This window comes from Oncorhynchus kisutch, linkage group LG29 (assembly GCF_002021735.2).
Source record: "Oncorhynchus kisutch isolate 150728-3 linkage group LG29, Okis_V2, whole genome shotgun sequence".
In the NCBI taxonomy this organism is placed as follows: Eukaryota; Metazoa; Chordata; class Actinopteri; order Salmoniformes; family Salmonidae; genus Oncorhynchus; species Oncorhynchus kisutch.
This window is the reverse complement of record NC_034202.2, coordinates 39,595,449-39,621,754: the sequence shown is the minus strand read 5'-3', so window position 1 is coordinate 39,621,754 and position 26,306 is coordinate 39,595,449. Positions and strand designations below refer to the sequence as shown.

The 26,306-nt window shown below is 45.6% G+C and overlaps 1 protein-coding gene across 6 annotated transcripts in view; it reads left to right on the top strand.

Moving 5' to 3' along the window:
- postna (periostin, osteoblast specific factor a) overlaps positions 1–26,306 on the top strand; it is a 78,366-nt gene that overhangs the window by 12,542 nt on the left and 39,518 nt on the right. For all 6 annotated transcript variants that reach the window (XM_031808725.1, XM_031808724.1, XM_031808723.1 and 3 more), the window contains exons 3-10: positions 4,880–4,944; positions 9,274–9,431; positions 9,626–9,790; positions 11,016–11,162; positions 12,370–12,511; positions 22,902–23,114; positions 24,414–24,548; positions 25,318–25,466. In XM_031808725.1, coding sequence (XP_031664585.1) covers positions 4,880–4,944; positions 9,274–9,431; positions 9,626–9,790; positions 11,016–11,162; positions 12,370–12,511; positions 22,902–23,114; positions 24,414–24,548; positions 25,318–25,466 — 1,174 coding nt within the window. The remainder of the gene's footprint in view (positions 1–4,879; positions 4,945–9,273; positions 9,432–9,625; positions 9,791–11,015; positions 11,163–12,369; positions 12,512–22,901; positions 23,115–24,413; positions 24,549–25,317; positions 25,467–26,306) is intronic.

The window sequence follows — 26,306 nt, the reverse complement described above, 5'->3', positions numbered from 1 at the left end:
TCCATTGTAAAACGTTTCATTTGTTGCAAAACGTTACGCCAGCGGGGAAAACTTTTTGGATAAAAAGAATAAAAAATAGAGTATTTTCTATTGTACTGCATTCAGGTGGGGTCCCTCCTTGTTTGGTTCCGTTTGGTTCCGTTTGGTTCCGTTTGGTTCCGTTTGCTTCCTAGACTAAACGGTAAAGTATTTTTGCAACAGATCAGGCGGGAAGCGGTACTCACTGAGCAAGGGTTCAATACTAGTCAGTTACAAAACAAATTAGTCCCTAATCAGCATCTATTACCTGACATCTATTACCTGACATCTGTTACCTGACATCTAATACCTGACATCTATTACCTGACATCTATTACCTGACATTACCTGACATCTATTACCTGACATCTATTACCTGACATCTGTTACCTGACATTACCTGACATCTATTACCTGACATCTATTACCTGACATCTATTACCGACAATACCTGACATCTATTACCTGACATCTATTACCTGACATCTATTACCTGACATCTATTACCTGACATCTGTTACCTGACATCTATACCTGACATCTGTTACCTGACATCTGTTACCTGACATCTGTTACCTGACATCTATTACCTGACATCTGTTACCTGACATCTGTTACCTGACATCTATTACCTGACATCTAATACCTGACATCTATTACCTGACATCTATTACCTGACATCTGTTACCTGACATCTGTTACCTGACATCTATTACTGACATCTATTACCTGACATCTGTTACCTGACATCTATTACCTGACATCTATTACCTGACATCTATTACCTGACATCTATTACCTGACATCTATTACCTGACATCTATTACCTGACATCTATTACCTGACATCTGTTACCTGACATCTAATACCTGACATCTATTACCTGACATCTATTACCTGACATCTGTTACTGACATATATTACCTGACATCTATTACCTGACATATATTACCTGACATCTATTACCTGACATCTATTACCTGACAGTGTCATTTTATTTCATTTAGCTAGATTACAGAGCGAAACAAATTAATTTATTTGTTTCTTCAGTACAGCAACCTGATTATACAAAGCGTACATTCTCTTCTTCTTTGGATACCTATTTTATATCCAGTAGTTATATAACACCTTGTCCTTGTTAGCTATTCTTCATTCATCGGTCACAGACTGCCCTTGTTAGTCTGTAATGATAGTGAAGTCTCTATTCATTGTTGAGTTGCTCTAAGTGGAGAGCTTAATGCCTTCATTTCCTTAGTTGACCTACCTAGCAGGGTCACACACACACACGCGCGCGCATGCACACACCACACACACACACACACACACACACACACACACACACACACACACACCACCACACCACACCACACAGCTAGCAGGGTTCATCTGGTAACAATTATAGAACCAAAGAGATTCATTGAGAGTTTATTACAGACGTAGACAGTGAGTTATAAACACCCTAGAGGGGTTTCAGCCATATGTAGCGAGAGGGTTATAAACACCCTAGAGGGGGTTTCAGCCATATGTAGACAGTGGGTTATTAACACCCTAGAGGGGGTTTCAGCCATATGTAGACAGTGGGTTATTAACACCCTAGAGGGGGTTTCAGCCATATGTAGCGAGAGGGTTATAAACACCCTAGAGGGGGTTTCAGCCATATGTAGACAGTGGGTTATTAACACCCTAGAGGGGGTTTCAGCCATATGTAGACAGTGGGTTACTGACACCCTAGAGGGGGTTTCAGCCATATGTAGACAGTGGGTTATAAACACCCTAGAGGGGGTTTCAGCCATACGTAGACAGTGAGTTATAAACACCCTAGAGGGGGTTTCAGCCATACGTAGACAGTGGGTTACTGACACCCTAGAGGGGTTTCAGCCATATGTAGACAGTGAGTTATAAACACCCTAGTGGGGGTTTCAGCCATACGTAGACAGTGGGTTACTGACACCCTAGAGGGGGTTTCAGCCATACGTATACAGTGGGTTATTAACACCCTAGAGGGGGGTTTCAGCCATACGTAGACAGTGGGTTATTAACACCCTAGAGGGGGTTTCAGCCATATGTAGACAGTGGGTTATTAACACCCTAGAGGGGGTTTCAGCCATATGTAGACAGTGGGTTATTAACACCCTAGAGGGGGTTTCAGCCATACGTAGACAGTGGGTTACTAACACCCTAGAGGGGGTTTCAGCCATATGTAGACAGTGGGTTATTAACACCCTAGAGGGGGTTTCAGCCATATGTAGCGAGAGGGTTATAAACACCCTAGAGGGGGTTTCAGCCATATGTAGACAGTGGGTTATTAACACCCTAGAGGGGGTTTCAGCCATATGTAGACAGTGGGTTACTGACACCCTAGAGGGGGTTTAAGCCATATGTAGACAGTGGGTTATTAACACCCTAGAGGGGGTTTCAGCCATATGTAGACAGTGGGTTACTGACACCCTAGAGGGGGTTTCAGCCATATGTAGACAGTGGGTTATAAACACCCTAGAGGGGGTTTCAGCCATACGTAGACAGTGAGTTATAAACACCCTAGAGGGGGTTTCAGCCATACGTAGACAGTGGGTTACTGACACCCTAGAGGGGGGTTTCAGCCATATGTAGACAGTGAGTTATAAACACCCTAGTGGGGGTTTCAGCCATACGTAGACAGTGGGTTACTGACACCCTAGAGGGGGTTTCAGCCATACGTATACAGTGGGTTATTAACACCCTAGAGGGGGTTTCAGCCATACGTAGACAGTGGGTTATTAACACCCTAGAGGGGGTTTCAGCCATATGTAGACAGTGGGTTATTAACACCCTAGAGGGGGTTTCAGCCATATGTAGACAGTGGGTATTAACACCCTAGAGGGGGTTTCAGCCATACGTAGACAGTGGGTTACTAACACCCTAGAGGGGGTTTCAGCCATACGTTAGTAATACAGGTCAATGACCTGTCTAAGGTTACATTTGTAAAAAATCATACTGGTATTTCAGTGATTTATCAATATTATTGTCACGCCTTGGTCTTAGTAATAGGTTTTCGCGTTCCGTTTGTTGTTTTTGTTTATATAGACATTTCATGTATCGCTATTCTTCATTAAAGAACATGAGTAACCACCACGCTGCATTTCGGTCCGACTCTCCTTCAACAGACGAACGCCGTTACAATTATTGACAATATGTGTATTATTATTATGCAGAGGGCCAAATGGTTCTGTTTTCTAAACCAGTGAGCCAATCAAATCAGCTACTGCAAGGAGAGAGTTCCAAGGAGATTTGTTTGTTATAGACAGCAGACTCTGGGTAGTTGAAACAAGAGGAAGGAAGAGTAAGAGTATGGCCGTGGATTGAGGTGACTGATACTTGTTTAACAATGAACTGTAACTAATCTGGCATGGGCACAGGACTAGATGTTTCAGATCTGGTGTTCTACACTGTTCTGCTATTAATCAGATGTTTCGGATCTGATGTTCTACACTGTTCTGCTATTAATCAGATGACCTGGTGTTCTACAGTGTTCTGTTATCAATCAGATGTTCTGGTGTTCTACAGTGTTCTGTTATTAATCAGATGTTCTGGTGTTCTACAGTGTTCTGTTATTAATCAGATGTTCTGGTGTTCTACAGTGTTCTGTTATTAATCAGATGTTCTGGTGTTCTACAGTGTTCTGTTATCAATCAGATGATCTGGTGTTCTACAGTGTTCTGTTATTAATCAGATGTTCTGGTGTTCTACAGTGTTCTGTTATTAATCAGATGTTCTGGTGTTCTACAGTGTTCTGTTATTAATCAGGTGTCCACATACTTTTTGTCATGTATTGTGTGTGTGTGTGTGTGTGTGTGTGTGTGTGTGTGTGTGTGTGTGTGTGTGTGTGTGTGTGTGTGTGTGTGTGTGTGTGTGTGTGTGTGTGTGTGTGTGTGTGTGTGTGTGTGTGTGTGATGTAAGGCACTCTGTAAGAGGCTGACTAATGTTTTGGGATAAACGGGGCAATTGGCTGTGATCATACACACAAACACACACACACACACACACACACACACACACACACACACACACACACACACACACACACACACACACACACACACACACACACACACACACACTGACAGAGTGTGAAAACCTGCCAATCCATGGGAGGCAATTTTAGGAGTCAGCAACATAAATGAGGCAAATAATATTTCTAACCACAATTGGCAATCACTCGAGTTTATCCGTTCTGACAAAGTTACTTTCATGCATTGAACTATAATATTTATTGGTCCATCATCTGTTCAAGCTCCGTAGTCATAGTTTGGAAATCAATCCGATACAGTTTCCAATACTGATCTTATTATCTCTTTATACCACAGCATTGTTGAACACTTGTTTATGATTGGACAAGGACAAACAAAGACCATGAACCAGATCCCTGGAGAGATGATACACTTCCCAGATCATAATTGTTAGCTCATTTGTCCATGGGAAAATATCCCATTTAGAAGAAGAATTATCTTCTCTTATACATCAATAGTGTCCTGGTTTGTGCAATAAGTCCCATAATTCATACAAGATGGGTGACATACTTCGCTCCAAAGCCCATTCAGCTCCAATTCAGCTTAAATTGAGGAGTTATTGGTTGTTTCACTTTGTGTTGTCCGCCAATGTTGTCTTTAATAATTATAGTGTGTTCTACTTTTCTATTTCTGAGGCTGATGCCATAGTGCTTGTAATGGTGTTGTTTGATGTCTTCTTCCTCTTTTTCTGCTTCCAAACTCTTTACCATGTTGTTTTGATTTGGCCAGTGTAATGACTAGGCCTAACTTACATACGGACCACTTCTCTCTGTTATCTTATCATGTAGCTCATTTCTGTCCTGTCTTTTCTCCAGGGTGGTTCTGTATGAGTGTTGTCCTGGCTACATGAAGCTGGAAGGCATGAAAGGATGCCCTGCAGGTAAGTGTCTACCAGGGACGGACTGGCCACCTGGAATTTCGGGCGAATGCCAGATGGGCTGGTCCATTCTTTTGTCTAGTGGGCCTGTCTTGAGTTTCTTGCGCAACATGATCATTATCAGGCTAGTGTGGGAAAACGTGTGGGAAAAAATTGTCTGGTTTGTCAGAAATGCCTGAGCCGATTTCTGGTCCCAGTTCGCCCCTGGTGTGTACTCTCATGGACTTTAATCCTAGCTCCTAAATGTTATCCTCACACTCCCACTTCCCACCTCTATCTGTCACCCTCATCCCCAACACACTCCCACTTCCTACCTCTATCTGTCACCCTCATCCCCAACACACTCCCACTTCCTACCTCTATCTGTCACCCTCATCCCCAACACACTCCAACGTCCCACCTCCATCTGTCACCCTCATCCCCAACACACTCCAACGTCCCACCTCCATCTGTCACCCTCATCCCCAACACACTCCCACTTCCCACCTCCATCTGTCACCCTCATCCCCAACACACTCCCACTTCCCACCTCCATCTGTCACCCTCATCCCCAACACACTCCCACTTCCCACCTCCATCTGTCACCCTCATCCCCAACACACTCCAACGTCCCACCTCCATCTGTCACCCTCATCCCCAACACACTCCCACTTCCTACCTCCATCTGTCACCCTCATCCCCAACACACTCCCACTTCCCACCTCCATCTGTCACCCTCATCCCCAACACACTCCCACTTCCCACCTCCATCTGTCACCCTCATCCCCAACACACTCCAACGTCCCACCTCCATCTGTCACCCTCATCCCCAACACACTCCAACGTCCCACCTCCATCTGTCACCCTCATCCCCAACACACTCCCACTTCCTACCTCCATCTGTCACCCTCATCCCCAACACACTCCCACTTCCCACCTCCATCTGTCACCCTCATCCCCAACACACTCCAACGTCCCACCTCCATCTGTCACCCTCATCCCCAACACACTCCCACTTCCTACCTCCATCTGTCACCCTCATCCCCAACACACTCCCACTTCCCACCTCCATCTGTCACCCTCATCCCCAACACACTCCCACTTCCCACCTCCATCTGTCACCCTCATCCCCAACACACTCCCACTTCCCACCTCCATCTGTCACCCTCATCCCCAACACACTCCAACGTCCCACCTCCATCTGTCACCCTCATCCCCAACACACTCCAACGTCCCACCTCCATCTGTCACCCTCATCCCCAACACACTCCCACTTCCTACCTCCATCTGTCACCCTCTTCCCCAACACACTCCCACTTCCCACCTCCATCTGTCACCCTCATCCCCAACACACTTCAACGTCCCACCTCCATCTGTCACCCTCATCCCCAACACAATCCCACTTCCCACCTCCATCTGTCACCCTCATCCCCAACACACTCCCACTTCCCACCTCCATCTGTCACCCTCATCCCCAACACACTCCAACGTCCCACCTCTTTCACCCTCATCCCCAACACACTCCCACTTCCCACCTCCATCTGTCACCCTCATCCCCAACACACTCCCACTTCCCACCTCCATCTGTCACCCTCATCCCCAACACACTCCAACGTCCCACCTCCATCTGTCACCCTCATCCCCAACACACTCCAACGTCCCACCTCCATCTGTCACCCTCATCCCCAACACACTCCCACTTCCTACCTCCATCTGTCACCCTCATCCCCAACACACTCCCACTTCCCACCTCCATCTGTCACCCTCATCCCCAACACACTCCAACGTCCCACCTCCATCTGTCACCCTCATCCCCAACACACTCCCACTTCCTACCTCCATCTGTCACCCTCATCCCCAACACACTCCCACTTCCCACCTCCATCTGTCACCCTCATCCCCAACACACTCCCACTTCCCACCTCCATCTGTCACCCTCATCCCCAACACACTCCCACTTCCCACCTCCATCTGTCACCCTCATCCCCAACACACTCCAACGTCCCACCTCCATCTGTCACCCTCATCCCCAACACACTCCAACGTCCCACCTCCATCTGTCACCCTCATCCCCAACACACTCCCACTTCCTACCTCCATCTGTCACCCTCATCCCCAACACACTCCCACTTCCCACCTCCATCTGTCACCCTCATCCCCAACACACTTCAACGTCCCACCTCCATCTGTCACCCTCATCCCCAACACACTCCCACTTCGTACCTCCATCTGTCACCCTCATCCCCAACACACTCCCACTTCCCACCTCCATCTGTCACCCTCATCCCCAACACACTCCCACTTCCTACCTCCATCTGTCACCCTCATCCCCAACACACTCCCACTTCCCACCTCCATCTGTCACCTTCATCCCCAACACACTCCAACGTCCCACCTCTTTCACCCTCATCCCCAACACACTCCCACTTCCTACCTCCATCTGTCACCCTCATCCCCAACACACTCCAACGTCCCACCTCTTTCACCCTATCATGCATCCTACCTCTATAAAGCTATAGTAGCTCTACAGCGACTATAATAACTATACAGCAACTACTACAACTTTATCATGACCATAATAACTCTATAACTATAATACCTCTATAGCAACTATAATAACTATATAGCTCTATTAAAAACTCTATAGCTGCTATAATAACTATATAACTATAAATCCCTATAGCCACTATAAAAACTATATAGCCACTATATTAACTCTATAACTCTATAACTCTATACTAATTCTAACTCTATAATAACGCTATAGTGCCTATTATAACTCTAACTCTATAATAAGGCTATAACTCTATGATAACTCTATAACTCCATAATAACTATATAACTCTATAATAACTCTATAACTCTATCATAACTCTATAACCCTAAAATAACTCTAGAACTCTATAATAACTCTAGAACTCTATAATAACTCTAGAACTCTATAATAACTCTAGAACTCTATAATAACTCTATAACTCTATGATAACTCTAGAACTCTATAATAACTCTATAACTCTATAATAACTCTATAACTCTATAATACCTCTATAACTCTATAATACCACTATAACTCTATAATAACTCTATAATAACTCTACCTCTATAATAGCTCTATAACTCGATAATAACTTGATAATAACTCGATAATAACTCGATAATAACTATATACCTCTATAATAACTCTATAACTCTATAATAACTCTACCTCTATAATAGCTCTATAACTCGATAATAACTCTATAATAACTTGATAATAACTCGATAATAACTATATAACTCTATAATAACTCTATAACTCTATAATAACTCTATAACTCTATAGTAACTCTATAACTCTATAACCCTAAAATAACTCTAGAACTCGATAATAACTCTATAACTCTATAGTAACTCTATAACTCTATAACCCTAAAATAACTCTAGAACTCTATGCTCACTCTATAGCAACTATCATGAATCTAACTCTATAATAACTCTACAACTCTATAGTAACTCTATAACTCTATAGTAACTCTATAACTCTATAGTAACTCTATAACTCTATAATAACTATATAACTCTATAATAACTCTATAACTCTATCATAACTCTATAACCCTAAAATAACTCTAGAACTCTATAATAACTCTATAACTCTATAATAACTCTATAACTCTATAATAACTCTATAACTCTATAATAACTCTATAACTCTATAATAACTCTATAACTCTATAATAACTCTATAGCTCTATGATAACTCTAGAACTCTAGAACTCTATAATAACTCTATAACTCTATAATGACTCTAGAACTCTATAATAACTCTAGAACTCTATGATCACTCTATATCGACTATCATGAATCTAACTCTATAATAACTCTACAACTCTATAATAACTCTACAACTCTATAGTAACTCAACAGTAACTATAATAACTCTATAGCAACTATAATAGTATTGGCCTGAGGGCACACAGTGTGTTGTAGATATGTGGTAGTGGTGGAGTATTGGCCTGAGGGCACACAGTGTGTTGTGAAATCTATTAATGTATTGTATTTTTTAAAATAAATTGTATAAAAACTCCCTTAATTTTGCTGGACCCCAGAAAGCAACAGCTAATGGGGATCCATAATAAATACAAATACAATAAGTAATTCTTACCTAGAAACATTGAAATATTATCCTCCCTCTGCTTTCCCATTTAACAACTAAATCAAAAGATTGGTAGACAATATTGTTGACTGTGACTGCCATCCACAGTGGCTCATAAACCTATGGCACCTTGGACCTGGTGAAGGTGAGGATGTCCCAGGACTTCAAAAACATAGTCGCCTAAGCATTATCTTCTGTCTCCCCTCTCTCCCCTACAGTGGCTCCTATAGACCATGTGTATGGCACATTGGGCCTGGTGAAGGCTAGTACCACACAGGAGTATTCTGACCTTTCTAAGCTGAGGGAGGAGATCGAAGGGAAGGGATCATTCACCATGTTCACCCCTAGCAACGAAGCCTGGGATCTGCTGGAACCTGTAAGTCGAAGTAACTGAAGTCAGTCGCTCAAACATTCAGTCAGTAGTTTGTAATTTGCTATATATATTTTTTTGTTAGTTTGTTTGTTAATTTGTTGGTTAATTCGTATGTTTCAGATTAAGCTGTTTAGACAGTTATAACTCTGCTCTCTCTCTCTCTCACGCTAACTCTCTCCTGTTCCTCCTATCACCAGGAGGTGCGTAGTGCCTTGGTGAGCAATGTGAACGTCGAGCTGTACAACGCCCTGCACTACCACATGGTCAACCGGCGCATGCTAACGAAAGATCTGAAGAACGACAAGTATATCACCTCCATGTACAACAACATGGGACTCTACATCAATCACTACTCCAATGGGGTACGTAGTAAACCTCTAACTCAAATGAATTCAAAATCAAGTCAAATCAAATGTAATTTGTCACATGCTTCATAAACTACAGGTGTAGACTAAGAGTGGAATACTTACTGACGGGCCCTTTTCCAACAATGCAGAGAGAAAGAAAATAGAGAAATAATAGAAAAGTTTAACACTGATACACGGGGTACCAGTACTGAGTCAATGTGCAGGGGAACGAGGTAGTTGAGGTAGATATGTACTCTGTAAAAAATATATATATATATATTGTTTTTAACCCCCCTAAGGTCGATGAAATCGAATTAGCATAATACAAAAATCCCCATAAAATATGTCAGTTTAATATAATATATTGGTAGCCAGTCACCTGTATAAAAAAAAGGTATAATTAAAAAAAGATGCAGAACTTTACTGTAAAGTAATTTACGGTAAAAAAATACTTGTACTTACCTTTTTGGTACCGTTGTTTTACAGCAATTTACCGGTACCTGAACAGCTAAAAATGTCCTGTAATATTACGGTACACTACAGGCTACTGGTTGGCGTGAAAATACGGTCTACCTGTAAAATTGTAATTTTAACAAGGGTGTCATTCTGACTGTTGTAAATTACACATCTCAATATACTGCACTAACATGCCTCGGATATTAGATCAAAATTACAACACATTATACATGGGATCATAACACACATCATCAATACAGGCACATACAGTATCATGGCATCATAATTAAATATTTTTATGCGTGGTTATTGTTTTGGTTTTTTTGAGAAACAACATTTTCTTCTCTGCATCTCTGCTAAAATCCAGGTAAAAGATTGAAAGGAATGTGAGTCTTATTCAGTACTTATTGACTGGTTCAGTCAGTGTGTCCCCTCTGCAAAATACAGCTGGCAGATCTTCTTCATAAATAATTACGATAAAACATGAGCTTAAAAACGAAGTTTAGTAATTCATTTAAAATCAGATTTTTTTGTTTTAACAGGACAAATCTGAGGGGGAAAATTCCCTATGTGCAAGACACCTCTGTATGTAGTTAACGCCTAGCTAGCTCTTATCGCTAGACTGTTGGCCTAGTTGTATTTATTCTGTCAACCCCTACCTAGCTCTAAATCACAGGCATGTTAATTTTATCTCACATCAATCACTTTATATCATTGTTATTTTCAGAGGATGAATGATTCAATGAATCATGCCAATTAACCAATCACATCTTTTCCTCTGCAGATCGTCACAGTGAACTGTGCCAGGATTATCCATGGTAACCAGGTGGCGACCAATGGGGTGGTCCATGTCATCGACCGTGTCATCACCGCCGTGGGCAACACTATCAAGGATATCCTGGAAGTCAACGAAGACCTCTCCTCCTTCAGCGTACGTACCTGACTGTAATCTGACCTCTCCTCCTTCAGCATGCATACCTGACTGTAATCTGACCTCCCCTTCTTCAGCATGCATACCTGACTGTAATCTGTCTCCCCTCTTTCAGCATGCATACCTGACTATAATCTGACCTCTCCTATTTCAGCATGCACACCTGACTGTAATCTGACCTCTCCTATTTCAGCATGCACACCTGACTGTAATCTGACCTCCCCTCCTTCAGCATGCATACCTGACTGTAATCTGACTCCCCTCCTTCAGCGTGCATACCTGACTGTAATCTGTCTCCCCTCCTTCAGCATGCATACCTGACTGTAATCTGTCTCCCCTCCTTCAGCATGCATACCTGACTGTAATCTGACCTCTCCTATTTCAGCATGCATACCTGACTGTAATCTGTCTCCCCTCCTTCAGCATGCATACCTGACTGTAATCGGACCTCTCCTCCCTCAGCATGCATACCTGACTGTAATCTGACCTCCCCTCCTTCAGCATGCATACCTGACTGTAATCTGACCTCCCCTCCTTCAGCATGCATACCTGACTGTAATCTGTCTCCCCTCCTTCAGCATGCATACCTGACTGTAATCTCTTACTGTAACGTGACCACAATATGACAGTGGCTAGTATCAATCTGACCAGAGAGGTTTTCTACCTTCACTAACACTTCACGAAAAGATTAGAATTGGGATTGCTGTGAAAACGCAGCTGGAATGTCTGAGATGGGATGGGGAACCTGTTGTAGCATTAGAAGTGGTGATAGTATTAGACGGAGTACAGTACTAAGTCTCCTGTCCCTACATTATTCATCTCATATGTGTACGTATATACTGTACTCTATATCATCTACTGCATCTTTATGTAATACATGCATCACTAGCCACTTTAAACTATGCCACTTTGTTTACATACACATCTCATATGTATATACTGTACTCGATACCATCTACTGTATCTTGCCTATGCCGCTCTGTACCATTACTCATTCAAATATCTTTATGTACATATTCTTTATCCCCTTACACTTGTGTGTATAAGGTAGTAGTTTTGGAATTGTTAGCTAGATTACTCGTTGGTTATTACTGCATTGTCGGAACTAGAAGCACAAGCATTTCGCTACACTCGCATTAACATCTGCTAACCATGTGTATGTGACAAATAAAATGTGATTTGATTTGATTTTGTCCTCTCCCTTTAGGCTGTAGCCTCGGCCTCAGGTGTGATGGATAAAATGGGCCAGCCAGGTCACTTCACCCTGTTTGCTCCCACCAACGAGGCCATGGAGAACCTCGGGGCCAGCTTCCTGGAACGCATCATGGGAGACAAGGAAGTCATCGGAGGTAGCCAATAAAAATACCAATAACCACTCACCTACAGTGCCTTCGGAAAGTATTCAAAACCCATTCAGTTTTCCATATTTTGTTACGTTACAGCCTTATTCTAAAATGGAAAAAAACATTTACAAATCATCAGCAATCTACACACAATACCCCATAATGACAAATGGATAGAAAGGCTTGCACTGGGACTCTGTACGGGGGTCATGATTTGAGCTGTGTAATAGCATGAAAATGTTGAGTAATGCATCCGATATAATTTCCCAGTGTGCCTTGCCTTTTTGAGTGAGTTGTAGAGATTTCACCCATGCCTGTAGTTGTTCGTGACAAAGACATTGTTATTGAGTTATTATAATTTTTTTCAGTCATATGGAAGTGAGTTTCTATGTGTGTAACGGCGTTCTTCGTTTGTTGAAAGAGAGTCGGACCGAAATGCAGCGTGGTGGTTACTCATGTCTTTAATGAAGAAAAGTGACGATACATGAAATAACTAATAAATACAAAAACAACAAACGGAACGTGAAACCTAATACAGCCTATCTGGTGAACACTACACAGAGACAGGAACAATCACCCACCAACCTAATACAGCCTATCTGGTGAACACTACACAGACAGGAACAATCACCCACCAACCTATTACAGCCTATCTGGTGAACACTACACAGAGACAGGAACAATCACCCACGAAATACAAAGCGAAACTCAGGCTACCTAAATACGGTTCCCAATCAGAGGCAACGAGAATCACCTGACAGCTGATTGAGAACCGCCTCAGGCAGCCAAGCCTATACAACACCCCTAATCAGCCGCGATCCCAAATGCTACAAACCCCAATACGAAATACAATAACATAAACCCCTGTCACACCCTGGCCTGACCAAATATATAACGAAAACCTAAAACACAATGACCAAGGCGTGACAGAACCCCCCCCCCCCCCCCCAAGGTGCGGACTCCCGGACGCACCTCAAAACCATAGGGAGGGTCCCGGTGGGCGTCTGTCCTTGGTGGCGGCTCCGGCTCGTGACGTGGACCCCACTTCATTAATGTCCTAGTTCCTCCCCTTTGCGTCCCGGGATAATCCACCCTCGCCGCCGACCATGGCCTAATAGTCCTCACCCAGAACCCCACAGAACTGAGGAGCAGCTCGTGACTGAGGGGCATCTCGGGACTGAGGGACAGCTCGGGACTGAGGGGCAGCTCGGGACTGAGGGGCAGCTCGGGACTGAGGGGCAGCTCGGGACTGAGGGGCAGCTCGGGACTGAGGCAGCTCGGGACTGAGGGGCAGCTCGGGACTGAGGGGCAGCCCGGAACTGAGAGGCAGCCCGGAACTGAGGGGCAGCCCGGAACAGAGGGGAAGCCCAGTACTGAGAGGAAGCCCAGTACTGAGATGAAGCTCAGGTAGGTAGTAGGCTCCGGTAGATCCTGGCTGGCTGGCGGATCTGGAAGATTCAGGTTGACTAGCAGATCTGGAAGATTCTGGTTGACTAGCAGATCTGGAAGATTCTGGTTGACAGGCTGATCTAGCTGCTCTATGCAGACTGACAGCTCTGACTGCTCCATGCAGGCTGAAAGCTCCTTGCAGACTGGCAGCTCTGGCTGCTTCATGCAGACTGACAGCTCTGACTGCTCCATGCAGGCTGACAGCACCCTGCAGACTGGCAGCTCCTTGCAGACTGACAGCTCTGACTGCTCCATGCAGGCTGACAGCTCCTTGCAGACTGGCAGCTCTGGCAGCTCCTTGCAGACTGACAGCTCCTTGCAGACTGACAGCTCCCTGCAGACTGACAGCTCTGACTGCTCCATGCAGGCTGACAGCTCCTTGCAGACTGACAGCTCCTTGCAGACTGGCAGCTCCTTGCAGACTGACAGCTCCCTTCAGACTGGCAGCTCCTTGCAGACTGACAGCTCTGACTGCTCCATGCAGGCTGACAGCTCCTTGCAGACTGACAGCTCCTTGCAGACTGGCAGCTCCTTGCAGACTGACAGCTCATTGCAGACTGACAGCTCCTTGCAGACTGACAGCTCTGACTGCTCCATGCAGGCTGACAGCTCCTTGCAGACTGGCAGCTCCTTGCAGACTGACAGCTCCCTGCAGACTGGCAGCTCCTTGCAGACTGACAGCTCTGACTGCTCCATGCAGGCTGACAGCTCCTTGCAGACTGGCAGCTCCTTGCAGACTGGCAGCTCCTTGCAGACTGGCAGCTCCTTGCAGACTGACAGCTCTGACTGCTCCATGCAGGCTGACAGCACCCTGCAGACTGGCAGCTCCTTGCAGACTGACAGCTCTGACTGCTCCATGCAGGCTGACAGCTCCTTGCAGACTGGCAGCTCTGGCAGCTCCTTGCAGACTGACAGCTCCTTGCAGACTGACAGCTCCCTGCAGACTGACAGCTCTGACTGCTCCATGCAGGCTGACAGCTCCTTGCAGACTGACAGCTCCTTGCAGACAGGCAGCTCCTTGCAGACTGGCAGCTCCTTGCAGACTGGCAGCTCCTTGCAGACTGACAGCTCCCTGCAGACTGGCAGCTCCTTGCAGACTGACAGCTCTGACTGCTCCATGCAGGCTGACAGCTCCTTGCAGACTGACAGCTCCTTGCAGACTGGCAGCTCCTTGCAGACTGACAGCTCCTTGCAGACTGACAGCTCCTTGCAGACTGACAGCTCTGTCTGCTCCATGCAGGCTGACAGCTCCTTGCAGACTGGCAGCTCCTTACAGACTGGCAGCTCCTTGCAGACTGGCAGCTCCTTGCAGACTGACAGCTCCCTGCAGACTGGCAGCTCCTTGCAGACTGACAGCTCTGACTGCTCCATGCAGGCTGACAGCTCCTTGCAGACTGGCAGCTCCTTGCAGACTGGCAGCTCCTTGCAGACTGGCAGCTCCTTGCAGACTGACAGCTCTGACTGCTCCATGCAGGCTGTCAGCACCCTGCAGACTGGCAGCTCCTTGCAGACTGGCAGCTCCTTGCAGACTGGCAGCTCCTTGCAGACTGGCAGCTCCTTGCAGACTGACAGCTCCCTGCAGACTGGCAGCTCCTTGCAGACTGACAGCTCTGACTGCTCCATGCAGGCTGACAGCTCCTTGCAGACTGGCAGCTCCTTGCAGACTGGCAGCTCCTTGCAGACTGGCAGCTCCTTGCAGACTGACAGCTCTGACTGCTCCATGCAGGCTGACAGCACCCTGCAGACTGGCAGCTCAGGCTGCTTCAAACAGGCAGGAGGCTCCGGCAGCGCTGTAGAGAAGAAAGGCTCTGATAGCGCTGAACAGGCGGGAGACTCCGACAGCGCAGGAGAGGAGGAAAACGCTGGCTGCGCTGAACAGACAGGAGACTCCGACAGCGCAGGAGAGGAGGAAAACGCTGGCTGCGCTGAACAGGCGGGAGACTCCGACAGCGCAGGAGGGAAGGAAGGCTCTGGCTGTGCTGAACAGGCGGGAGACTCCGACAGAGCAGGAGAGGCGAGGCGCACTGTAGGCCTGATGCGTGGTGCGGGCACTGGTGATACTGGAGCGAGGACACGCACAGGAAGCCTGGTGCGGGGAGCTGCTACCGGAGGACTGGTGTGTGGAGGTGGCTCTGGATAGACCGGACCGTGCAGGCGTACTGGAGCTCTTGAGCACCGAGCCTGCCCAAGCTTACCTGGCTCGATGCCCACTCTAGCCCGGCAAATACGAAGGGCTGGTATGAACCGTACCGGGCTATGCACCCGCACTGGAGAGACTGTGCGCTCACTAGCATAACACGGTGCCTGCCCGGTCTCTTTAGCCCCTCGGTAAGCACAGGGAGTTTGCGCAGGTCTCCTACCTGGCATAGCCATACTCCCTGTAAGCCCCCCCCCCAATACATTTTTGGGGCCGACTCTCAGGCTTCCATCCGCGTCGCCGTGCTGCCTCCTCATACCAGCGCCTCTCTGCTTTAGCCGCCTCTAGTTCTTCCTTGGGACGGCGATATTCTCCAGGCTGAGCCCAGGGTCCTTTTCCGTCCAGTTCCTCCTCCCATGTCCAATTCTCCAAGTGATGCAGCCTCTCCCACTGCAACTGCTCTTCACGATTAGCAGGGAGAGTTGGCTCAGGTCTGACACCCGACTCAGCCACTCTCCCTCTGAGCCCCCCCCCCAATACATTTTTGGGGCTGCTTTTCGGGTTTCCTTGCCAACCGTGTTCCCTCGTATCTTCGGCTCTTATCTCCGGCTGCCTCTGCTCTCCTAAGTGCCTCCACCTGTTCCCATGGGAGGCGATCTCTTCCAGCCAGTATCTCCTCCCAAGTGTAACAACCTTTGCCATCCAACACGTCTTCCCATGTCCATTCCTCCTTTCGCTTTTCCTGCGGTCGCTGCCTGTAACCACGCCGCTCGGTCCGTGTGTGGTGGGTGATTCTTCGTTTGTTGAAAGAGAGTCGGACCGAAATGCAGCGTGGTGGTTACTCATGTCTTTAATGAAGAAAAAGTGACGATACATGAAATAACTAATAAATACAAAAACAACAAACGGAACGTGAAACCTAATACAGCCTATCTGGTGAACACTACACAGAGACAGGAACAATCACCCACGAAAGACAAAGCGAAACTCAGGCTACCTAAATACGGTTCCCAATACGAGGCAACGAGAATCACCTGACTGCTGATTGAGAACCGCCTCAGGCAGCCAAGCCTATACAACACCCCTAATCAGCCGCGATCCCAAATACTACAAACCCCAATACGAAATACAATAACATAAACCCCTGTCACACCCTGGCCTGACCAAATATATAACGAAAACACAAAACACAATGACCAAGGCTTGACAATGTGAATGTTGTCGTCATAATTAAACTCTTTATGGCAACATATGCCATAAGCTTTACCCTATAACTCAGTGGCCTGAAAGTCATGGTTTACAGGCCTCATCTGGTCTGCAAGTAAAGTTGAAAAATTCTGATAACTTTCCCCAAATTCCCAGATAAAAAAAAATAACAATCCTGGTTGGGGGATTTTCCCCAAAAAAGATTTATAGAAAACCTGGGAAATGTACTGAACACCTTGACACCCTACCTGCAAGTTACATTATGCTGGCTTGCAAATGTATTAGTGATTCCTATTGGAATCCAACTAGAGTTAGGCCTTCCAACAGTTTAATCACCCTAAAACCTGCATTCACAGTGACTGCTAGAGTTAGGCCTTCCAACAGTTTAATCACCCTAAAACCTGCATTCACAGTGACTGCTAGAGTTAGGCCTTCCAACAGTTTAATCACCCTAAAACCTGCATTCACAGTGACTGCTAGAGTTAGGCCTTCCAACAGTTTAATCACCCTAAAACCTGCATTCACAGTGACCGCTAGGGTTAGGAGGAGAACACACAGGAGCACACACAAGATCCCCAGAGACACACACACAGGAGCACACACAGGAGCACACAAAGGAGCACACACAAGATCCCCAGAGACACACACACAGGAGCACACACAGGAGCACACACAGGAGCACACACAAGATCCCCAGAGACACACACACAGGAGCACACACAGGAGCACACACAGGAGCACACACAAGATCCCCAGAGACACACACACAGGAGCACACACAGGAGCACACACAGGAGCACACACAGGAGCATACACAGACAGGAGCACACACAGGAGCACACATAGGAGCACACACAGGAGCACACACAGGAGCACACACAGGAGCATACACAGACAGGAGCCCTCACAGGAGCACACATAGGAGCACACACAGGAGCACACAAAGGAGCACACACAGGAGCCCTCACAGGAGCACACACAGACAGGAGCACACACAGGAGCACACACAGGAGCACACAGAGACAGGAGCCCTACAGGAGCACACATAGGAGCGCACACAGGAGCACACACAGACAGGAGCACACACAGACAGGAGCCCTCACAGGAGCACACACAGGAGCACACACAGACAGGAGCACACAGACAGGAGCCCTCACAGGAGCACACATAGGAGCGCACACTCATACGTCTGTGCTGGTTGCTCAGTCACTGGTTAGCCAGCGCTAACTGTTAGCATGTAGTGCCTTTGTGGTGTCCCTATACAGATTGCCAGATCACTGTGCAAACACGCACATATACACACACACGCACACACACACACACGCACACACACACACACACACACACACACACACACACACACACACACACACACACACACACACACACACACACACACGCACGCACACAAACTTACCACATCAGCCTTAGATTCTTAGACAGTTTCACAAACAATGATGCTAACCACAGACGGGTGGGCAAGCTGTCCAAAGTCAAGAAGGGCTGGAGTCTGTCTTTCTCTGTCCGCATCCCAAATGGACCCCTTATTACCTATATAGTGTACTACTTATGACCATAAATCATAGGGCTCAGGTCAAACGAAGTGCACTATGTAGAAAACAGGGTGTCATTGGGGAGTGTATCTCTCTCTCTCTCTCTGACTACGAAAACGGGGTGTCCCATGAAGTGTATCTCTCTCTCTCTCTCTGACTATGTGTTGGGTAACAGCCATAATGTCCTCATTGCTCTGTGAGGTCTGTGGGTTTATCAGGATTGTTAGGCCTGTAATAGAGACTGGTTCTGCTAGTCTCAGTGCCAGCTCTCCCCAGACAGATGGGTTGCATCCCAATTGGTATCCTATCCCCTATATACAGTAGAGCCCATCAGGCTTTGGTCTAAAGTAGTGCACTATATATAAGGAATAGGTTGCCATAGGGCTCTGGTCTAAAGTAGTGCACTATATAGGGAATAGGGTGCCATAGGGCCCTGGTCTAAAGTAGTGTTTGGTCTGGAATCCCATATATAAACGTTGACAGGACTGTCTAAATATGTCCTGGAAGACAGAAGAGAGGACTCTTAGATCATGGACATATTTCAGCTTGTCACATTCACTCGCACTGTGATGTGAGAGGCTGACTCGCTGACGCTTTGGTGTGTGTGTGTGTGTGTGTGTGTGTGTGTGTGTGTGTGTGTGTGTGTGTGTGTGTGTGTGTGTGTGTGTGCTTGCGTGCGTGCGTGTGTGTGTGTGTGCAGATCATGAGGTGTAGCATAGTTGAAAAAGAACCTGCTAATTTAGCAAATTTTTTTCACTGCCATTTCATTGCTGTCAGCTCCATCCAACTAACAAAACACCACGAGTCTCCTAGTGAACTCAGACAGGCTGTTCCTTTGAGATCTGATCAGCAGCAGAGATCACAGCTCCCAGACAATAATAGGGTCGCCAGGACCTACAGGTCGTAAGCCATCAGGCGACGGCCCCATTCCAATCTGAGTATCAGAGGGAAGGGAAGTGGGGAAGTTACTGGTTTTCAGGATTGGAATGGAATCAGCTCCATAGGAAGAACAAGATCCAGGCTGGCCACACTGCCATTCTATTTCTCTATTTCTGTCTCTCTCTCTCTCTGTGTCTCTCTCTCTGTCTCTGTCTCTCTCTCTCTCTCTCTCTCTCTCTCTCTCTCTCTCTCTGTCTCTCTGTCTCATTTTGTGGATTATTGGTTGGTGATAGGACCCCAGTCCTCACAACCATAAAGGGCAATGGGTTTTTAAAGGGCAAGTATTTTTAGCCAGGTCCTAATTGGTATGTCAAAGGTTATATTCCTTTTAATGGCATAAAAGGCCCTTCCTGCCTTGTCTCTCAGATCGTTCAGAGCATTGTGGAAGTTACCTGTGGCGCTGATGTTTAGGCCGAGGTGTGTACAGTGGGGAGAACAAGTATTTGATACACTGCCGATTTTGCAGGTTTTCCTACTTACAAAGCATGTAGAGGTCTGTAATATTTATCATAGGTACACTTCAACTGTGAGAGACGGAATCTAAAACAAAAATCCAGAAAATCACATTGTATGATTTTTAAGTAATTCATTTGCATTTGTGGTCCTGGCGACTGGACCTTTTTTGGAACACCATTTCTCTCTCTCTTACTTTCTCACTCGCTCTCTCTCCATCTCTTTTTTTGTCTCTCGCTCTCTCTCTATCTCTTTCTATTTCCCTCTCTCCTCTCTCTTCTCTCTCCTCTCTACCCTTTCTCTCTCCTCTCTCTTCTCTCTCTGTATCTCCTCTCTCTCTTCCTCTCTTTCTGTCTCCATCTCTTTCTATTTCTCTCTCTCTCTTTCTCTCTCTCTCTCTCTCTCTCTTTCTCTCTCTCTTTCTCTCTCTCTCTCTTTCTCTCTCTCTCTCTCTCTCTCTCTCTCTCTCTCTCTCTCTCTCTCTCTCTCTCTCTCAAACAATCACCTATTTATTGTTAGAGCTGTTCAAATCTGAGAGAAACAAGAGCATATGATGATGTCACCTTGTGGAACAACCAACCAACCACTGGCCAAACAGAACATCCTGAACAGACTGACTGTCCTGGTCTGGTCTGACCTTGGCCCGTATTTTCACACAGTCACAGTGTCCTGTCCTGTCCTGTCCTGTCCTGTCCTGTCCTGTCCTGTCCTGTCCTGTCCTGTCCTGTGCTACAGATCTTTAAAAAAAAACATTTTCAAGCTATTACAACTCAAAGCATGACCCCCTACAGTGTTCCAGTGACTCTATCGGTTTGAATAAGGACTACAAATTCACTTTAAATAACTGTGAAAGGGTTTTCTAATGATCAATTATCCTTTTAAAATGATAAACTTGGATTAGCTAACACAATGTGCCATTGGAACACAGGAGTGATGGTTTCTGATAATGGGTCTCTGTACACCTATGTAGATGTTCCATTAAATATCAGCCATTTCCAGCTTCAATAATCATTTACAACATTAACAATGTCTACACTGTATTTCTGATCAATTTGATGTTATTATAATGGACAAAAAATGTGCTTTTCTTTCAAAAACAAGGACATTTCTAAGTGACCCCAAACTTTTGAACGGTAGTGTGTATATATATATACATATATTATAATTATTTACTTTAAGTTTTTAAGGAATATTCCTAACAACAACACATAAAATTTGCCCAAGGGATCCGTGGAATAAGTTTAGAGTGTGTAATACACTACAATAAAATATGATTAATCTCCAATGTATGTTGTTCACCCTGGGCAACATGGGCCTGGGAGGCTCACAGGGATATTGTTATCCACATTACTACACAAATTATTTTCACTCTAATTGAAGCTTTAAAACAGTTTCTTTCTGCCTCGTAAAAAAAGAGAATTACAGGATATGTGACTCAGCCACCTGGATTCTGTCTAATGTAGCAAAATGTGATTTTTTTAATATTTTGTTTTGTATTTGATAAAAGTAGAGACTCAGAGCTACAAAATGGTGTATCATACACTACAGTTGAGGAACAATGGGGAGGTAATTCTGCTTTGAAAGATGATGAAATTGTTAACACTCTTTTAAGACAATTGCCCTTGAATGTCTTGGTATCTACTGAAGGTCTCTCTTCGTCTACACCCGTTCAACTCTTAAGCTTTTATCCCCACCCATCTCCTTGCGTTCAGAGCGCACACTTGATGCTCTGGCCGATGATTTGTTTACCTCTGGATAATATGAAAACAATGAACCTAGCTAGGTAAACAATGTACCTAGCTAGGTAAACAATGACCCTAGGTAGGTAAACAATGTACCTAGCTAGGTAAACAATGAACCTAGCTAGGTAAACAATGACCCTAGGTAGGTAAACAATGTACCTAGCTAGGTAAACAATGAACCTAGCTAGGTAAACAATGTACCTAGCTAGGTAAACAATGTACCTAGCTAGGTAAACAACATTTAAGATCACACACGTTACGTAACGTTAGCTAACGAGCCAGCCAGCTAACTTTAGCTAGTTAAACAACAACAACAATAGAAGTGTGTTATTAAAGCACACGAAAGTTCACATTTTGATCCCCAGAAAAAGTTTTTACGTTCTAGCGACTCTCCTGTGAAGTCGTGAATTGCAACATACACGTAGTTTCCTGTTTCCTGGTCACACATGAGCTTTAAAGCTGCAACAACAACACCAATTTCTCACATGACAAAATGTGTAGAATTGCAGGATATTAGCTTGAAAACTTCAACATTTTCTCTCTGATGCCAAGAAGAGGGCTTTTAAAATATTCCTTCCCAAAGTCCGAGACTTGGTTTGTCCGGCGCCAAAGTCATATTAAAACTCCTTGTATGCTATTTATTTTTATCTCACTTGTGTTCTGATTATGAGGTAGTCCCTGCTATATGTAATATCACAGAGTGTCCTTGACCTCAAAAAGTTATAACACTGTTCTGCCTCCTCTCCTCTCCTCTCCTCTCCTCTCCTCTCCTCTCCTCTCCTCTCCTCTCCTCTCCTCTCCTCTCCTCTCCTCTCCTCTCCTCTCCTCTCCTCTCCTCTCCTCTCCTCTCCTCTCCTCTCCTCTCCTCTCCTCTCCTCTCCTCTCCTCTCCTCTCCTACTCCCTTTCTCTCCCATAGCCCTGGTGAACTACCACCTGTTAAACAGTGTGCAGTGCTCTGAGGCCATCATGGCTGGGTCTGTGTACGAGACAGTGGAGGGCAGCACCATTGAGATCGGCTGTGACGGAGACAGCCTGACGGTCAACGGGATCAAGATGGTCCTGAAAAAAGACATTGTCACCTCCAACGGAGTCATCCACCTCATCGACAAGGTCCTCATACCTGACTCAGGTAAGATCTTATTCCCATGATGATAACCTTTAAACCCATGTAGTAGGACTTCATGGTGAGACACTGAAAGAGATTCCACAAACGTTGCCTAATTTAAAAGCCAACCCCTTAACTCAATTAATCAATCAATCAAATGTATTTAATAAAGGCCTTTTTACATCAGTAGTTCTCTGTCACAAACTGCTTTACAGATACTCAGCCTAAAGCCCCAAAGAGCAAGCAAAGCAAACCAATGATGCAGAGTTACAGTGGCTAGGAAAAAAGTCCCTAGGAGGCTGGAACCTAGGAAGAAACCTAGAGAGGAACCAGACTCTGAGGAGTGGCTAGTCCCTCTTCTGTCTGTAGCAGAAGTCATTTCTCTTGGATATGAATGAATGTGTCTACATCCCTGTTAGTGAGCATTTTTCCTTTGGCAAGATAATCTATCCACCTGACAGGTGTGGGATATCAAGAAGATGATTCAACAGCTTGATCCTTACACAGGTGCACCTTGTGCTGGGGACTATAAAAGGCCACTCTAAAATGTGCAGTTTTGTCACACAACGCAATGCCACAGAGTTTTGAGGGGGCGTGCAATTGACATGCTGACTTTAGGAATGTCCTCCGGAGCTGTTGCCAGAGAATCGTCTGAAACCAGCCACCCGGACAGCTGATGAAACTGAGGAGTTTTTCTGTCTGTAATAAAGACCTTTGTGGGGAAAAACTCATTCTGATTGGCTGGGCCTGGCACCCTAGTGGGTGGACCTATGACATCCCAGGCCCTCCATGGCTGCGCCCAGTCATGTGAAATCCATAGATTAGGGTCTAATACATCCATTTCAATTGACTGATTTCCTTACATGAACTGTAACTCAGTAAAATCGTTGAAATTGTTGAATGTTGCAATTTATATATTTTTTGTACAGTATTTAACTGTGTTAGTCTAATTGAGATAAATTAACCTTTATTTAACTATGTTAGTCTCTTTATAAGGGTTTAGGGTTCGTTCCAGAGACCTGGATAAGGGTTTAGGGTTCATTCTAGAGAGTCCTGGATAAGGGTTTAGGGTTCATTCTGGAGAGTCCAGGATAAGGGTTTAGGGTTCATTCTAGAGAGACCTGGGTAAGGGTTTAGGGGCTAAAATGGAAACCTGTAGGCTTGTGGTAGTGTTTTATTAGCAAGCCAAGGAAATGCTGCAGCTGGTTGCTCTTTAGGTGTAAGTGTGTGTTGTTGTTGATGTTGTTGTTTATGTGCAAGTGTGTGTGGGTTATTGTTGTTGATGTTGTACCTGATGTTTATGTTTATGTGTTCCACTTCAAGCCAAGGAGGTGATGGAGCTGGTTGGTGAATCCCAGAGCACCTTCAGTGACATGGTGTCAGAGCTCGGCCTATCAGCTGCCATGAAGCCAGAGACAGAGTACACGCTATTGGCTCCCCTCAACCCTGCATTCTCCGGTGAGTACACGCTATTGGCTCCCCTCAACCCTGCATTCTCCGGTGAGTACACGCTATTGGCTCACCTCAATCCTGCATTCTCTGGTGAGTACACGCTATTGGCCCTCCTCAACCCTGCATTCTCTGGTGAGTACACGCTATTGGCTCCCCTCAACCCTGCATTCTCTGGTGAGTACACGCTATTGGCTCCCCTCAACCCTGCATTCTCTGGTGAGTACACGTTATTGGCTCCCCTCAAACCTGTTTTCTCTGGTGAGTACACGCTATTGGCTCCCCTCAACCCTGCATTCTCTGGTGAGTACACGCTATTGGCTCCCCTCAACCCTGTTTTCTCTGGTGAGTACACGCTATTGGCTCCCCTCAACCCTGTTTTCTCTGGTGAGTACACGCTATTGGCCACCCCCATCCTGCATTCTCTGGTGAGTACATGCTATTGGCTCCCCTCAACCCTGTTTTCTCAATGCCTCCCCTTTAACATAGCACATAACAGACCCTATTCGACGAGGGGGGTGAAGCCTAGGAACCTACGCCCAGCAATTTCAGCCTGTAATTTAAGCACTAGGTTTAGAGTTGTTGAATAAGCCCTGTTTTGGTCAAGAGAAACACATTGGAAATGTACTAGGAACCCTGGCTTAAATCTTAAATTCTGAGTTTAGTATCTGGTTTAATCAGTGTCACCTAAGATAATGCAGAGGAGAGATTTGAATAAACAACACATTGAATTGAGTATCAATAAGTGTATATACAGTATGTCCCCTTTGTGTTCCAGATGAGGTCATGTCTATAGACCAGAGTATGCTCAAGGTGATCCTAGAGAACCACATCCTGAAGTTAAAACATACGCTGAGTGAACTCTACAATGGACAACTGCTAGAAACCATCTCCGGAAAGCTATTGCGTGTCTTCATCTACCGCACAGTGAGTGTGTGTGTGTGTGTGTGTCCTCAAACAGAGAGAGTTAGAGAGAAAGAGAGAGAGAGAGAGAGAGAGGTAGAGAGAGAGAGAAAGAGAGGTAGAGAGAGAGAGAAAGAGCAAAAGAGAGAGAAAGAGAGAAAGAGAGAGAAAGAGAGGGAGAGAGAGAGAGCGAGGTAGAGAGAGAGAGAGAGGTAGAGAGAGAGAGAGAGAGGTAGAGAGAGAGAGAAAGAGCGAAAGAGAGAGAAAGAGAGAAAGAGAGAGAAAGAGAGGGAGAGAGAGAGAGCGAGGTAGAGAGAGAGAGAGAGAGGTAGAGAGAGAGAGAGAGAGAAAGAGCGAAAGAGAGAGAAAGAGAGAGAAAGAGAGGGAGAGAGAGAGAGCGAGGTAGAGAGAGAGAGAAAGAGAGAGAGAGAGAGAGAGAGAGAGAGAGAGAGAGAGAGGTAGAAAGACAGAGAGACAATACATTGGTTCCACACTGTGTAAATGTGAAAGTCATTACCAAGTTCATTACTAAGTGTTAATAACAACATAATGCTGGTCTTTCAAGTATTAACAACTTCCATAAAATATGTCATTGTCCCAGCTTGGCAGCACCAGTGGGGCCATCTGGTTACATTACGGTGGTCCTCAGCTATACTGTGTTCATGTGCAGGTTTAAACCAGCCTTCATGTCCTTATGGAGTTTTATAGTGTTGACCAGCTTGGAAAAACCCTTTCACCTACAACTACAACTCCTACATACCTTCATCTTCTCTTTCTCTCTCTCTCTCCCTCTCTCCCTTTCTCTCTCTCTCTCTCTCTCTCTCTCTCTCTCTCTCTCTCTCTCTCTCTCCTCTCTCTCTCTCT